Source organism: Scyliorhinus torazame, chromosome 6 (genome assembly GCF_047496885.1).
Source record: "Scyliorhinus torazame isolate Kashiwa2021f chromosome 6, sScyTor2.1, whole genome shotgun sequence".
Lineage (NCBI taxonomy): Eukaryota > Metazoa > Chordata > Chondrichthyes > Carcharhiniformes > Scyliorhinidae > Scyliorhinus > Scyliorhinus torazame.
The window spans coordinates 83,662,550-83,679,703 of NC_092712.1; the positions used below are offsets into that span (position 1 = coordinate 83,662,550).

The 17,154-nt window shown below is 44.6% G+C and overlaps 1 protein-coding gene and 1 non-coding gene across 7 annotated transcripts in view; both read left to right on the forward strand.

Moving 5' to 3' along the window:
* mpp7a (MAGUK p55 scaffold protein 7a) overlaps positions 1 to 17,154 on the forward strand; it is a 758,711-nt gene that overhangs the window by 560,866 nt on the left and 180,691 nt on the right. For all 6 annotated transcript variants that reach the window (XM_072508390.1, XM_072508394.1, XM_072508393.1 and 3 more), the window contains 2 exons: positions 7,411 to 7,607; positions 8,100 to 8,164. In XM_072508390.1, coding sequence (XP_072364491.1) covers positions 7,411 to 7,607; positions 8,100 to 8,164 — 262 coding nt within the window. The remainder of the gene's footprint in view (positions 1 to 7,410; positions 7,608 to 8,099; positions 8,165 to 17,154) is intronic.
* trnas-gga (transfer RNA serine (anticodon GGA)) lies at positions 9,590 to 9,682 on the forward strand. The gene is given in 2 exon segments: positions 9,590 to 9,627; positions 9,647 to 9,682. It is a non-coding gene; the product is annotated as a tRNA-Ser (tRNA).

Sequence of the window (17,154 nt, forward strand, 5' to 3'; positions counted from 1 at the left end):
TAAGAAGGCAAATGCAATGTTAGCATTCATGTCAAGAGGGCTAGAATACAAGACCAGGGATGTACTTCTGAGGCTGCATAAGGCTCTGGTCAGATCCCGTTTGGTGTATTGTGAGCAGTTTTGGCCCCGTATCTAAGGAAGGCCTTGGAACGGTTCCAGAGGAGGACCCGTATCTAAGGAAGGCCTTGGAACGGGTCCAGAGGAGGTTCACAAGAATGATCCCTGGAATGAAGAGCTTGTTGTATGAGGAACGGTTCAGGACCCTGGATCTGTACTCATTGGAGTTTAGAAGGATGAGGGGGGATCTTATTGAAACTTACAGGATACTGGGAGACCTGGATAGAGTGGACGTGGAAAGGATGTTTCCACTTGGAGGAAAAACTAGAACCAGAGGACACAATCTCAGACTAAAGGGACGATCCTTTAAAACAGAGATGAGGAATTTCTTCAGCCAGAGGGTGGTGAATCTGTAGAACTCTTTGTCGCAGAAGGTTGTGGAGGCTAAATCACTGAGTGTCTTTAAAACAGAGATAGATAGGTTCTTGATTAATAAGGGGATCAGGAGTTATGAGGAGAAGGCAGGAGAATGGGGATGAGAAAATATCAGCTATGATTGAATGGCGGAGCAGACTCGATGGACCGAGTGGCCTAATTCTGCTCCTATGTCTTATGGTCTTCTGGATCTTCTAAGCACCTCCCCAGCAAGTGGTCATGCAGGCACCGTTCTTCCATTTTTTACCAACTTCTCTCATCCTTTGAAGTAGTTAGCAGCTTGCTCAAATTCAATGTTAGACTTTTTTTCACTGGCAAGGCCAGCATTTATTGCCCACTCCTGCTACCCTTGAGAAGGTGGTGGTGAACTGCTTTCTTGAAACCACTGCAGTCAATGTGTTGGAGGTATGCCCACAATCCTAGGAAAGGACTTCCAGGAATTTGACCCAGTAATAGTGAAAGAATAGTGATATAATTTCAAGTCGGGATGGTGTGAAGCTTGGAAGGGAACACGCAGATGCCTGTTTACCCATGCTGCCATTATTGTTTTCGGTGGTGGAGGTTGTTGGTTTGGAAGGTGCTGTCGAAGGAGTCTTGGTGAGTTGCTGTGGTGCATCTCATAGCCGATACACATTGCTGTCATTGTGTACCAGTGTTGAATGGAGTGAATGTTCAAAGTAGTGAGTGTGATCCCGAAACTTTGTCCAGGATAGTATTAAACCTCTTGACTGTTGGAGCCACACTTCACCAGGCTAGTGGAGAGCATTCCATCACATACCTGACTTGTCCCTTGTAGATGATGGATAAGCTTTGGGGAGCCAGGAGGTGCGTTACCTGCCACAAAGCCCCAGCCTCTGACCTGCTCTTATAGTGACAGAACTTGTACGGCTGGCCCAGTTAAGTGTTTGGTCAATAGTGACCGCCAGGATGTTGATCATGGGAGTTCAATGATGGTAATGTTGAATATCATGGGAAGATGGTTAGATTTTCTCTTGTCGGGGATGGTCATTGCCTCACACTTGAATGGCACAAATTTTAATTGCCACTTACCAGCCCAAGCCTGAATTCTGTTAGGTCCTGTTGTATGTAGACACCGATTGCTTCAGTATCTGAGGAATTGTGAATGGTGCTGAACATTTCAATAATCAGCAAACATCCTCAGTTCTGACCTTATTGGAGGGAAGATCATTAGTTACTCTAGTGAATATGGGAAAGCTATTTGGCTGGAGGAGTATTACAATGGAGTCTCTTACATTCCTTTCCTTGCTCATCTTTCATACGTGTGTTTCCAGTTATAAAGTGGTCATGAGAGAGGTTGCTAATGTACCCGTCCTTAACTGAGGAGTATTGATGCAGTTGTTCTGGGCCTGTTGAAATGTTGCAGCTGAGATCAGCAAACACCGCACAGACTGGGGACTGAACCTGGGACCTGTGCCATTTGCATTCCTCACGATTTCATTGGCTAAGCTCATTGTAAAATTATGGGAGCTGTTTCAAGTGCATTTAAGGAATTATGTTATTCTTATTTTTAATAAAACAAATACAAATTCAGTAACAGCATAAATCCTTTTGATTTTTGAGGAAAAACAAACTGGCGACGCTGTGGTTAGGGAAAACTGCGTGTTAGAAAAACTTGCTCCTGTTTCTAATGATCTCCATTGAGCATGTGCAGGAAATAAGCTCTTGACAGTATCACCATCATAAGATTGATGGCGGGTCCCTGTTTATAAATTGGTTGGCACATGTGAATATAATCTTCTATTGGAATGTAGCCATAGTTGGATAGTTTTTACAAGTTTTGGGAACCTCGAAGCATACAGCATTTGATAAATGAACCAGTAAAAGTAGATAGAACATAGAACATTACAGCGCAGTACAGGCCCTTCGGTCCTCGATGTTGCGCCGACCTGTGAAACCACTCTAAAGCCCATCTACACTGTTCCCTTATCGTCCATATGTCTATCCAATGACCATTTGAATGCCCTTAGTGTTGGCGAGTCCACTACTGTTGCAGGCAGGGCATTCCACGCCCTTACTACTCTCTGAGTAAAGAACCTACCTCTGACATCTGTCCTATATCTATCTCCCCTCAATTTAAAGCTATGTCCCCTCGTGCTAGACATCACCATCCGAGGAAAAAGGCTCTCACTGTCCACCCTATCCAATCCTCTGATCATCTTGTATGCCTCAATTAAGTCACCTCTTAACCTTCTTCTCTCTAACGAAAACAGCCTCAAGTCCCTCAACCTTTCCTCATAAGATCTTCCCTCCATACCAGGCAACATTCTGGTAAATCTCCTCTGCACGCTTTCCAATGCTTCCACATCCTTCCAATAATGCGGCGACCAGAATTGCACGCAATACTCCAAATGCGGCCGCACCAGAGTTTTGTACAGCCGCAACATGACCTCATGGCTCCGAAACTCAATCCCTCTACCAATAAAAGCTAACACACCGTACGCCTTCTTAACAACCCTCTCAACCTGGGTGGCAACTTTCAGGGATCTATGTACATGGACACCGAGATCTCTCTGCTCATCCACACTGCCAAGAATCTTACCATTAGCCCAGTACTCTGTCTTCCTCTTATTCCTTCCAAAATGAATCACCTCACACTTTTCTGCATTAAACTCCATTTGCCACCTCTCAGCCCAGCGTTACAGCTTATCTATGTCCCTCTGTAACTTGTAACATCCTTCCGCACTGTCTACATCTCCACCGACTTTAGTGTCATCTGCAAATTTACTCACCCATCCTTCTACGCCCTCCTCCAGGTCATTTATAAAAATGACAAATAGCAGTGGCCCCAAAACAGATTCTTGTGGTACACCACTAGTAACTGGACTCCAGTCTGAACATTTCCCATCAACCACCACCCTTTCTGATCTAAACTGCTAAATCACCCTGAATCCCATGCCTCCGTATTTTCTGCAGTAGCCTACCGTGGGGAATCTTATCAAACACTTTACTGAAATCCATATACACCACATCAACTGCTTTACCCTCATCCACCTGTTTGGTCACCTTCTCAAAGAACGCGATAAGGTTTGTGAGGCACGACCTACCCGTCACAAAACCGTGTTGACTATCTCTAATCAAATTATTCCTTTCCAGATGATTATATATCCTATCTTTTATAAACCTTTCCAAGATTTTGCCCACAACAGAAGTAAGGTTCACTGGTCTATAGTTACCGGGGTTGTCTCTACTCCCCTTCTTGAACAAGGGGTCAACATTTGCTATCCTCCAGTCTTCTGGCACTATTCCTGTAGACAAAGATGACTTAAAGATCAAAGCCAAAGGCTCAGCAATCTCCTCCCTAGCTTCCCAGAGAATCCTAGGATAAATCCCATCCAGCCCAAGGGACTTACCTATTTTCACACTTTCCAGAATTGCGAACACCTCCTCCTTATGAACCTCAAGCCCTTCTCGTCTACTAGCCTGAGTCTCAGTATTCTCCTCGACAACATTGTCTTTTTCCTGTGTGAATACTGACGAAAAATATTCATTTAGCACCTCTCCTATCTCCTCAGACTCCACGCACAACTTCCCACTACTGTCCTTGACTGGCCCTACTCTTACCCTAGTCATTTGTTTATTCCTGACATATCTATAGAAAGCTTTAGGGTTATCCTTGATCCTACCTGCCAACGACTTCTCATGTCCCTTCCTAGCTCTTCTTAACTCTCTCTTTAGGTCCTTCCTAGCTAACTTGTAACTCTCGAGCGCCCTAACTGAACCTTCATGTCTCATCTTTACATAAGCCTCCTTCTTCCTCTTGACAAGTGTTTCGACTGCTTTAGTAAACCATGGTTCCCTTGCTCGACCACTTCCTCCCTGCCTGACAGGTACATACTTATCAAGGAGACGCAGTAGCTGTTCCTTGAACAAGCTTCACATTTCCATTGTGCCCATCCCCTGCAGTTTTCCTCTCCATCTGATGCATCCTAAGTCTTGCCTCATCGCATCATAATTGGCTTTCCCCCAGATATAACTCTTGCCCTGCGGTATATACTTATCCCTTTCCATCAATAAAGTAAACGTAATGGAATTGTGGTTACTATCACCAAAGTGCTCACCTACCTCCAAATCTACCACCTGTCCTGGTTCATTACCCAGTACCAAATCCAATATGGCCTCGCCTCTTGTTGGCCTATCTACATACTGTGTCAGGAAACCCTCCTGCACACATTGGACAAAAACAGACCCATCTAAAGTACTCTAACTATCGCGTTTCCAGTCAATATTTGGAAAGTTAAAGTCCCCCATAACAACTACCCTGTTGCTTTCGCTCCTCCCCAGAATCATCTTTGCAATCCTTTCCTCTACATCGCTGGAACTTTTTGGAGGCCTATAGAAAACTCCTAACAGGGTGACCTCTCCTTTCCTGTTTCTAACCTCAGCCCATACTACCTCAGTAGACGAGTTCTCATCAAACGTCCTTTCTGCCACCGTAATACTGTTCTTGACTAACAATGCCACCCCTCCCTCTCTTTTACCACCTTCCCTGAGCTTACTGAAATATCTAAACCCCGGCACCTGCAACAACCATTCCTGTCCCTGCTCTATCCATGTCTCCGAAATGGGCACAACATCGAAGTCCCAGGTACCAACCCATGCCGCAAGTTCACCCACCTTATTCCGGATGCTCCTGGCATTGAAGAAGACACACTTTAAACCACCTTCCTGCCTGCCGGTACACTCCTGCAACTTTGAAATCTTACTCATGACCTCACTACTCTCAACCTCCTGTATACTGGAGCTACAATTCAGGTTCCCAAGCACCTGCTGAACTAGTTTCAACCCTCCCGAAGAGCATTAGCAAATTTCCCATCCAGGATATTGGTACCCCTCTGGTCCAGGTGTAGACCATCCCGTTTGTAGAGGTCCCACCGACCCCAGAATTAGCCCCAATTATCCAGAAATCTGAAACCCTCCCTCTTGCACCATCCCTGTAGCCACATGTTCAACTCCTCTCTCTCCCTATTCCTCATCTCGCTATCATGTGGCACAGGTAACAACCCAGAGATTATAACTCTGTTTGTCCTAGATCTAAGTTTCCACCCTAGCTCCCTGAATTCCTGCCTTACATCCCTATCCCTTTTCCTACCTATGTCGTTGGTACCTATGTGGACCACGACTTGGGGCTGCTCCCCCTCCCCCTTAAGGATCCCGAAAACACGATCCGAGACATCACGCACCCTGGCACCTGGGAGGCAACACACCAACCGCGAGTCTCTCTCGTTCCCACAGAATCTCCTATCTATCCTCCTAACTATGGAGTCTCCAATGACTAATTCTCTACTCCTCTCCCCCCTTCCCTTCTGAGCAACAGGGACAGACTCTGTGCCAGAGACCTGTACCCCATGGCTTACCCCTGGTAAGTCCCCCCCCCCCCCTCCAACATTATCCAAAGCGGTATACTTGTTACTAAAGGGAACAACCACAGGGGATCCCTGTACTGACTGCTTCCTCCCAGACCCTCTCACCGTCACCCATCTATCTTTATTCTTCGGAGTAACTACATCCCTGAAGCTTTTATCTATGACCACCTCGTCTCCCGAATGATCCGAAGTTCATCCAGCTGCAGCTCCAGTTCCCTAAGTCCCCAGCTCCAGTTTCTGAGGAGCTGGAGATGGGTGCACTTCCCACAGATGAAATCAGCAGGGACACTGATGGCGTCCCTCACCTCAAACATTCTGCAGGAGGAACATTGTACTACCTTCCCTGCCATCCCCATAGATAAAAAAGAAAAAGAAAGAGCTTACCTGTTATTCACTCCCCTTCTCAGCAAGCACTCACTCAGCAACCTCTGTGCCCCGCAGGATAACAGCTGAGGGAAAATAAAAGAAAAACTACTTACCAGTCACCAGCCAGTCCCTTACCTGCAGGTTGTGACGTCACGGTTCAACTTCTTTCGACTTCTACCTGCCCTCCAGCCTTCCTCTTGATCTTTACAGCGTTTTTTTTTTTTGGTTAGAGGAGGTGGTAGGGAGGGCAACACTGAAGAAGTGTTTCGGGTTTAGGTGTCACTTGACAACAGCTCCTCCACAAACCACCTTCAAGTTAGGGTGAGCACACGGACGTATGCAAATTTCCCCCACAACAGCCAAACAGCAGCTTCGCTCTACTGCCCTCTGCTGGATGCTTGTCTACACTTGAACAGCTAAGGACTCTTGCTCAGGTACACCTTCAAGTTAGGGTGAGCACACGGACGTATGCAAATTTCCCCCGCAACAGCCAATCAGCAGCTCTGCTCTACTGCCCTCTGCTGGGCACTACATGTTGAAGGACAAGTGTTAATTCTTATGTCTCCTGACCATATTAGCCATTGGCAAAGTCCAGTGATCACAAATGTCCAGTGGCGGTGAACATTGTTCTCCGTTCGTTAAAGTCATAATTGGCTTTCTGAATTAAGAGCATCAGCTACAAGTATTAGATTTGGCAGTAGTTTCTTGTGCACGTGAAAGGGATATTGACTTAGCAAATAATTAGCTAAGTTTATATGTACTTGGGGAATATTTCCTTTGCAGATTTTTTAAAAATACGTTTATGGGGTGGAAATCCCAACAATTATTGTGAATCCCTAATTGCCCCTGAGAAGGTAGTGGTGAGCCACTTTCTTGAACCCCTGCAGTTCCTGTGGTTGCAGGTATTGATTTTGTTAAATTCTGTACATTTTTTGTTTGCCTAATAGTTTCACAATTTTGTTGACACTTGTTTTTATTTGTAAGTGATGTGGTTTTAGGGATTCTGTGAAATAATCTTTCTTCCCGCCTCCCCAAATTCTCTGAATGAGCTGCTTCATTCAATTTTGTATTGTACCACAGTATTAGTGAATGCAAGTTATTTCTTGTGTTTAAGGCATGATCGCCATGTCATATATAAACATGAATAAACATAACTTTTTTTTGCCAGATGTTGGTCAGGACTTTATTTGATTATGACCCTAAAGAGGATCAAGCAATTCCATGTAAAGAAGCTGGGCTTTCTTTCAAGAAGGGTGATATCCTTCAGATCGTCAGCCAGGATGATGCAACTTGGTGGCAAGCCAAACGCGAGTGTGATGCCAATCTGAGAGCAGGACTAATCCCTTCAAAGCAGTTCCAAGAGAGGTAACCACCAAATACATAGCCTTCTGACAGTTGCAATAATATAATAAACTTCATGAACATACTTTGGTGCTAAAAATCCACATTGGAACGGAGGTATCTTAGAAGCCTTTGTTTTCTGATTATATTAATGTGAAAGCAGAATGTTTGTGCAGAGTTTATAAGTAGTAAGCTCAAAGCCAAAATTGCTTGGATTTCCTCGTATCTGGTTGAAGTAGTTGACAGTAAATGATACCATCAGTGGCATTCCAGTTTTGGAATAGGACAATGGAAAACATTTGATGTGCAATACAGAGCTGATTTTTTTTTTAGCAGTTTTTTGGCTCCACTTACTAAAATTTGAAAGTTAAAGGATTTGTTTTGTCTACGGTAAAATCAAATGCATTATTTGCTTTGCAGTATTTTACTAGAATGCTATAATATTTGTTCTTAAAGGTTTTTGTACTCTCAAACGCAAGTCCAATACCAACAGTTTTTGTAATTGGTTTCTTACAGGAGATTTGCACTTCGAAAACCTGTCGCATTTGTCCCTCCACAAAGAAATTCCAATAGACGATCATGTAAGTCAGTAGACTCTGTAACTATTAAAACGTTTTTTTTCCGCATACATCAGTGGAGAAATCTGAATTGTTTCAATCCAGTAAATCAGCCCAGTTTCTTTCTCCCCTTCAAAAGCAGCATACTGTAGATGTTGGAAATTTGAAATAGAAACAGAAAATTGTGAAATTACTCAGCAGGTCAGACAGTGAGAAAGAAACCGAGTTAAGAGGCTGTTTTTTCATGGGAGTCGTGGAGACATCACAGATCATTTCAAAATGGCGACAAGATCCAAATCCACATGTCCCAGCCCTATTTAGGACAGATTCCATTTTCGCTGTTAGCAGAAAGGTGGTGAGGCGATGGCTCTCTCAAACCCAAACTCAGCAGGGCCAACTGAAAACAGACCCCATTTTTGCTGTAGCATGGGCCTTATCCTGCAGTCTGAGAGTAATTTATTTATGGAGGAGACATAAATGCGCATAAAGGGTGGATAAGGTATGCAGAACTGTTATGCCATCGGGTTTTTTAATTCTTAACCCTGAAAATGAATTTTGAAACTAGTCAGCCTGGGTCTGTGGGAGTTGAATGAAATCGGTTCTCGCAATTACAGTAGCTGTTTGATGACATTACTTTTAAGTCTATCATTATGTCATTATTAACGGTTGGCTGTTTACACAGTCTACTAATATCACAGCAGGAGGTTTTAAATTCAGGCTGATGGACAGCTCAGGTTATTGAAGGATTATCTACTTTTGATGTGGGGTTATGAATATACATCTGTGTGTATTAATAAAAACATGGAAAATAGCAGGAGGAGGCCATTCGGCCCTTCGATCTGTCGTTCATTATGATCATGGCTGATCATCCAACTAAATAGCCTAATCCTGCTCCTCCCCCCCCCCCCCCCCCCCCCCCCCCCCTGCCCTCCATATCCTTTGGCTCACCACAGGCTCACCACTCTGGATGAAGAAATGTATCCTCCCCTCTATCCTAAGTGGTCTACCATGTATCCTCAGACTGTGACCTCTGGTTCTGGACACACACACCAACCTGCATCTACCCTATCTAGTCCTGTTAATTTTTCTAGGTTTCAAAGCAATCCCTACCCCGCCCCCCCCATTCCTCGGAACTCCAGCGATTACAATCCTAACTGATTCAGTCTCTCCTCATACGTCAGTCCCATCATCCCAGGAATCAGTCTGATAAACCTTCGCTGCACCCACTCTAGAGCAAGAAAGTCTTCCTCAGATAAGGAGACCAAAACTGCACACAGCGGGAGTCGGTGGCAGAGTGGTATTGTCACTGGACAAGTAGACCAGAGACCCAGAGTAATGCTCTGGGGACCCAGGTTCAAATCCCGCCACTGCAGATGCTGAAATTTGAATTCAATAAAAATCTGGAATTAAAAGTTTAAGGATAACCATGAAACCATTGTCGAGGGCCTCTCTTTCGATAGCTCAGCTGGTAGAGCAAAGGACTGGAGATGATTAAAACTGACAGACATCCTTAGATCGTTGGTTCAATTCCAGCTTGAAGAAATCCTTGGCGTTAAAACCCATCTGGTTCACTAATGTCCTTGAGGGAAGGAAGTCTGTCATCCTTGCCTGGCCTATATGTGACTCCAGACCCACATAGCAATGTGGTTGACTCTTAAAATTGCCTCAAGGGCAATTAGGGATGGACAATAAATGCTGGCTCAGTCTGCGATGCCCACATCCCATGAACGAATTTAAAAAAACATTATTCCAGGTGTGACGTCACCAAGGCCCTGTATAATTGCAGCAAGACATCCCTGCTCCTGTACGCGAATCCTCTCGCAATGAAGGCCAGTATGATTACCTATGAGGACAAACAGGTTTATGGCTATTCAAATAATACTCTGCTTTCTCGTTTTTGCTGCCAAAGTGGATAAGCTCGCATTTATCCAAATTATACTGCATCTGCAATTCATTTTCCCCCTCATTCAACTTGTCCAAATAACTCTGAAAGATCTCTGTATCCTCCTCACAGCTCCCCCTCCCACCCAACTTGGTGGCATCTGCAAATTTGGAGATACTACATTTTGTTGGTTCATGTAAATCATGAATATGTATTGTGAATAGCTGGAGTCCTAGCATCAATCCCTGCGGTACCCCACTAGACACTGCCTGCCAATTTTAAAAAGACCTATTAATTCCTACTCTTTGTTTCCTGTCTGCCAACTAATTTTCTATCCATCTCAATACACCACCCCTAATCCCATGCACTTTAATTTTACCCTGTAATATCTTATGCAGGACTTTGTCAAAAGCCTACTGAAAGTCCAAAATCCACTGGCTCCCCGTTATCAACTCTACTAGTTGTATCCATGATAAGGGATAAAATATTTAAAGGACTTTTGTTTGGTTATTATCATGAAAGCTGCAACAGATATTTTGTCCCTTATTTATTTCATCTCAGCATGTCTCATGATATTTGCCCATGGTTGTAACTGGATGAGTTGGCATGGGTACTGTGCGGGGGTATGATCAGTGCGATGGCTAGGAGGCGTAATATTTAACAAAACAACTGGGACGAAGTCCCAGACAACCAAGGGAGGCATTTTAAACAACCCACCTCAGCATTCAGCAGCTCCTGTGGCCTCCTCCAATCTGCATCCTGGGCTATCGACTTGATTCCTTTGGCTCATCCAGTTGGGATTTACACACTCAACCAAGTGGGCAGTTACTTAATTTGCCATTCTGAGAACAGACTTTATTCATGTTATTCTTATTGTACTTTCGCATGGTGATTTCTGATGTATTCCAAATGTCCTGGTATTTATTATTCTGCCAAGTCAATTTTCACTGAGTTCAACTAATAACATTTTACCAGTTTCCAAGCACTTGGGAATTTCAGTCTTAACACCTACAGAAACGAACAGGATTTCTCAACCATTGTTTGGAATATTCTTGCGTGACTTGGGAAAATTGGGCACTCCATACTAAATTATCTGCTCCCTTAAGTTTTTCGTTTAAGCAGCTAAATTCTGAAGTATGCATTTTCTATGAATGAATTAAAAACAGCTCTCTGTACCTATGGCTGCACTAGACATCTTTGGCTATTATTAGAGCACTAGGCATGAATTGTAGACTGACATTGGAAGGTTCTCTACATCTTGGATAACTTTAAGTATATTTTTTTCATTTTGATTCAACTTTTGATTTGTGGAATTGAGACCACATGAAAAGGAGGAAGTTTTTAACTGTATCCAAATGTTGCTCATTTGAACAAGATGTAACCTAGTTTAACCGGCAGGTTTTGTCTCTCAACTGGGGTACCACATTCAGTTGCATTTGAACTTGAACAATGACAAAAGAAAGAATGCTTTGTTAATGGTACCAAATTTGAAAAGGCCAGAAGTTTAAAAATAATCTAAACCAAGCATCTTTCAGTAATGCACTTTGTCTGCAGTGGCACTTTCTTGCAAGCATTCATCTTCATCAGTTTACCTAATTAACTTGAGTACTTGAGTATGGGGTAGCAGTGGCATAGTGGTATTGTCACTGGACTAGTATTCCACAGACCCACGATAATGCGCTGGAGACCCGGGTCCAAATCCCACCACAGATGGTGAAACTTGAACATCTTGTTCACTAATGCCCTTTAAGCATTACCTGGTCTCACCTACATGTGACTCCAGACCCACAGCAATGTGATCGACTCTTAAATGCCCTCTGAAGTGGCCTAACAAGGCACTCAGTTTTATGAAACTATGTGGGGCGGCATGCTAGCATAGTGATTAGCACTGTCGCTTCACAGCTCCAGGGTCCAGGTTCAATTCCCGGCTTGGGACACTGTCTGTGTAGAGTCTGCACGTTCTCCCCATGTCTAAATCAACATCAGACATGTGGGAGTCTTTCAAGCGACAGTTGATTAAGATTCAGGAAAGTCACATTCCTAAGAGAATGAAGGATAAGTATATAAAGTTTAGGGAGCCTTGGATAACGAGGGATATTGTGAACCTCGTCAAAAAGAAAAATGAGGCTTTTGTACGATCGCAAGGGTGGGGACAGTTGAAACCCTTGAGTATAAAGGAAGGTACTTAAGCGGGAAATTAGGAGGGCTAGGACAGGTCATGAAACGTCCTTGGCAAGTAGGATTAAAGTGAATCCCAAGGCTTTTTATTCATATTTAAAAAGCAAGGGAATGGCCAGGGAAAGGATTGGACCACATCAGGACAGGCGGCACGGTGGCAGAGTGGTTAGCACTGCTGCTTCACAGCGCCAGGGTCCCAGGTTCGATTCCCGCTTCGGTCACTGTTTGTATGGAGTCTGCACGTTCTCCTAATGTCTGCGTGGGTTTCCTCCGGGTGCTCCGGTTTCCTCCCACAAGTCCCGAAACATGTGCTTGTTAGGTGAATTGGACATTCTGAATTCTCCCTCTGTGTACCCGAACAGGCAGTGGATTGTGGCGACTAGGGGATTTTCACAGTAACTTCATTGCAGTGTTAATGCAAACCTACTTGGGACAATAATAAACTTTATTTATTTATTTAAGGACAGTGGGGGGAATCTGTGTTGAGCTGGAGGAAATGGGTGGGGTACTAAATGAGTACTTTGCATCAGTATTCACCAAAGCTTGTGGAAGATGATTCTTGGGTAGGGTGTATGGACAGTTTGGATCATGTTAACATCGAAAAGGAGGAAGTATTGGGTCTTTTAAAAGATATTGAGGTAGATAGGTCTCGTGGACCCGATGAGATTTACCCCAGAATACTAAGGGAAGCAAGGGAGGAAATTGCTGGGGCCTTGACTGATACCTTTGTATCCTCATAGGCTTCAGGTGAGATCCCAGAGGAATGGAGAATGGCTAATGTGTGGTACCACTGTTTAAGAAAGGTAGCAGGGATAATCCTGGAAACTATAGGCCGCTGAGCCTCACATCGGTAGTACATAAATTATTGGAAAAAATTCTCAGGGACAGGATTTATACCCATTTGGAAACAAACGGACTCATTAGTAAGTGGCAAAACTCTTAGGAATATAGAAAGTCAGAGAGATCCGGCGTGCAGGTCCACAGATCTTTGAAGATGGCAACAGAAAAGTGGACGAGTTAGTCAAGAAAGCATACGGAATGATTGCTTTCATTGGACGGGGCATTGAGTGTACAAACTGGCAAGTCATACTACAGTTGTATAGGACCTTGGTAAGGCCGCACTTGCAATATTGCGCACAATTCAGGTCGCGACACTACTAGAGGGATGTGGAGGCTTTGGAGAGGGTGCAGAGGAGGTTTACCAGCATGTTGTCTGGTCTGGAGGGTGTTAGCTATGTGGAGAGGCTGAATAGACTCGGACTGTTTTCATTAGAAAGACTTAGGTTGAGGGGTGACCTGCTAGAGGTCTACAAGATTATGCGGGGCATGGATAGAGTGGATGGGCAGGCACTCTTTCCCACGGTGGGTGGGGGGGGGTCAGTCACCAGGGGGCATAGGTTTAAGGTCCGTGGGGCAAAGTTTAGAGAAGATGTGTGAGGCAGGTATTTTACGCAAAGGGTGGTGAATGCCTGGAACGCGTTGCTAGATGAGGTTGTGGAAGCAGGTACATTAACCGTGTTCGAAAGGCATCTTGATAAACACATGGATAGGATGGGTATAGAGTGATATGGCACAAGGAAGTGCTGAGGGTTTTGGAAAAGTTTGGCTGAAGGGCCTGTTCCTGTGCTGTTTTGTTTTTTGTTCTTTGTTTGCGTGGGTTTCCTCCGGATGCTGCGGTTTCCTCCCACAGTCCAGAGATGTGCAGGTTAGGTGGATTGGCCATGCTAAATTGCCCTTAGTGTCCAAAAGGGTTGGGTGGGATTGCGGGATGGGGTGGAAGTGTGGGCTTAAATGGGGTGCTCTTTCCAAGGGCCGGTGCAGACTCGATGGGCCGAATGGCAGCCTCCTGCACTGTAAATTCTATGATATGATTCGAAAAAGTCTAAAACCAATGTATCACCTGGAATCAACCCAGGCACCTGAACCGATCATTGGCTATTTTGTCGGAGCTGTCTCCAGATTGCATAATCATATTCATGGGATTATACATTGCAAATAATATGTTGTTCCACTGGAGGACAGACCCAGCAGTGGGGGCAGCACAGTGGTATATAGTTAGACGGGAGCATGAAATTTCATGGCATCAGGTCCCAAGCATCACGAATGTCAGTCTTCAGCCAACTCGATTCATTCCACGTGATATGAAGAAACAGCTGAAGGCATTGGATACTTCAAAGGCCTGACAATATTCTGACTCCAGAATAGGGCTCCAGGACTTGCCGCAGCCCTAGTCAAGTTAGTCCTGTACAGCTGCAACAGTGGCACCCATCTGGCAATGTGGAAAATTGCTCAGAATGTCCTGTACACAAAAAGCAAGACAAGTAGGCCAATTATGGCCCCATCAGTCTACTCTCGATCATCAGTAAAGTGATGGAAGGAGTCATCATCAGTGCTATCAAGTGCATTTTCTTCGCAATAAGCTGATCGCTGATGCTCATTTTGGGTTCCGCCAAGGCCCCACAGTTCCTGACCTCATTACAGTCTTGGTTCAAACATGGACTAAAGAGCTGAATTCCAGAGGTGAGAGTGACTGCCCTTGACATTAGGGTAGCATTTGACCAAGTGTGACATCAAGGAGCCCAAGCAAAACTGGAGGCAATGGGAATCCAGAGGGAAATGTTTCACTGTTTGGAGTCATACCTAGCACAAAGGTTGTAGTTGTTGGTGGTCAATCGTCTTAGTTCCAGGCATCGCTGCCGGCGTTCCTCAGGGTTGTGTCCTAGACCTAACCATCTTCAGCTGCTTCATCAATGACCGTATCTCCCATCAGAGGATCAGAAGTGGGGATTTTTGTTGACGATTACATATTACCTTTGTGAATCCAATGGTATTGCAGCAGTCCATGTCCAAATGCAGAAAGATCTGGACAATATCCAACTTGGGCTGACATGTGGCAAATAACATGACACACAAGTGGAGGGCAATGTCCATTTCCAACAAGAGTGAACCTAACCATTGCCTTTTCAGATTCAATGCCATCGCTGAATTCCTCATATCAACATCCTGAGTGTTACCATTGACCAGAAACTGAACTGGACCAGCCATATAAATATTGTGGCTACAAGAGCACATCAGAGGTCAGGAATCCTTTAGAAAGTAACTCGCCTCCTGAGTCCCCAAACCTGTCCACCATTTACAACGCACAGGTCAGCGGTTGATGGACTACTTTCCACTTGCCTGGATGGGTTCAGCTTCATCAACACTCAAGAAGCCTGACACCATCCAAGACAAAGCAGTCTGTTTGACTGGCATCCCATCACAAAATTCAGTCCCTCCACCACCGATGAACAGTGGCAGCAGTGTGTACTATCTACAAGATGCATTGCAGGAACTCACAAAGACATCTTAAACAGCACCTTCCAAACCTATGACCACTGCCATCTAGAAGGACAATGTCAGCAGACATTTGGGAACACCACCATTTGGAACTTCCCCTCCAAGTCATTCACCATCTTGGCATGGAAACATATCACCGTTCCTTCACCGTCACTGGGTCAAAAACCTGGAACTCCCTCCCTAACAGCATTGAGGGTGTGCTTACAACACATGGACTGCAGCAGTTCAAGAAGACAGCTCACCACCACCTTCAGAATAGCAATTAGGGGTGAGCAATAAATACTGCCCTAGCCAGCAACACCCACATCCCATGAATGAATAAAGAAAATATGCAACTAATTTAAAAATTAGTAGTTTTGTTGCATCTTGTATACAGCAAGTCTATAAAGCTCACATCCTTTAGTGTAAGGTAGGGGAGTCTCATGTCAGTGGTTGGGAAACTACTGGAGAAGATTCTGAAGGAGAGAATCTATCTCCACTTGGAGTGGCGAGGTTTGATCAAGGATAGTCAACATGGCTTTGTCAGAGTGAGGTCCTGCCAAACAAATTTTTGAGCATGTACTGAAATGTAAAGATGAGGGGAGTGCAGTTGATGTAGTTTACGTGGATTTCAGCAAAATCTTTGACAAGGTACCACATGGGAGACGTATAAAGAAGGCAAATGCACATGGGATATAGGGTCATTTGATAAGGTGGATTCATAATTGACTTAGCGGTAGGAGACAGATGGGTGATGAGAGACAGCCGCTTTACTGTCTGGAAGCCAGTGTCCTGTGGCGTACCACAGAGATCCGTGCTGGGCCCTGTAATAATAATAATCTTCTTTATTGTCAGAAGTAGGCTTATATTAACACTGCAAAAAGTTTCTGTGAAAAGCCCCGAGTCGCCACATTCCGGCTCCTGTTTGGGTACACAGAGGGAGAATTCAGAATGTCCAAATTACCTACTAGCACGTCTTTCAGGACTTGTGGGAGGAAACCGGAGCACCAGGAGGAAATCCATGCAGACATGGGGAGAACGTGCAGACTCCGCCCAGACAGTGACCCTAGCCGGGAATTGAACCTGGGACAATGGCGCTGTGAAGCCATAGTGCTAACCACTATGCTACCGTGCTGCCCTATTGCTTGGCATTTATATAAATGACATAGATGACTATGTGGGGGGTACTATCAGTACATTTGCAGATGACACAAAGTTTGGCTGGGTGGTTAACAGTGAGGCTGAGTGTCTTGGGTTACAGGAAGATATAGACGGAATGGTCAAATGAGCAGATAAGTGGCAGATGGAATTTAACCGTGAAAAATGTGAGGTGATACAGTTTGGCAGGAGTAACTTAAGAATGAAGTATACAAGGAAAGGTCTGACACTGGGAAGTTCTGATGAACAAAGGGACCTTGGCGTGTTTGTAATTAGATCTCTGAAGGCAGAAGGGGAGGTTAATAGGGTGGTGAAAAAGACAAATGGGACACTTGCCATTATCAATCGGGACATAGATCACAAAAGCAGGGAGGTCATGATGAGGCTGTACAGAACTTTGGTGAGGCCATAGTTGGAGTACTGTGTGCAATTCTGGTCACCACATTATCGGAAGGATGTGATTGCACTGGTGGGGAGGGGG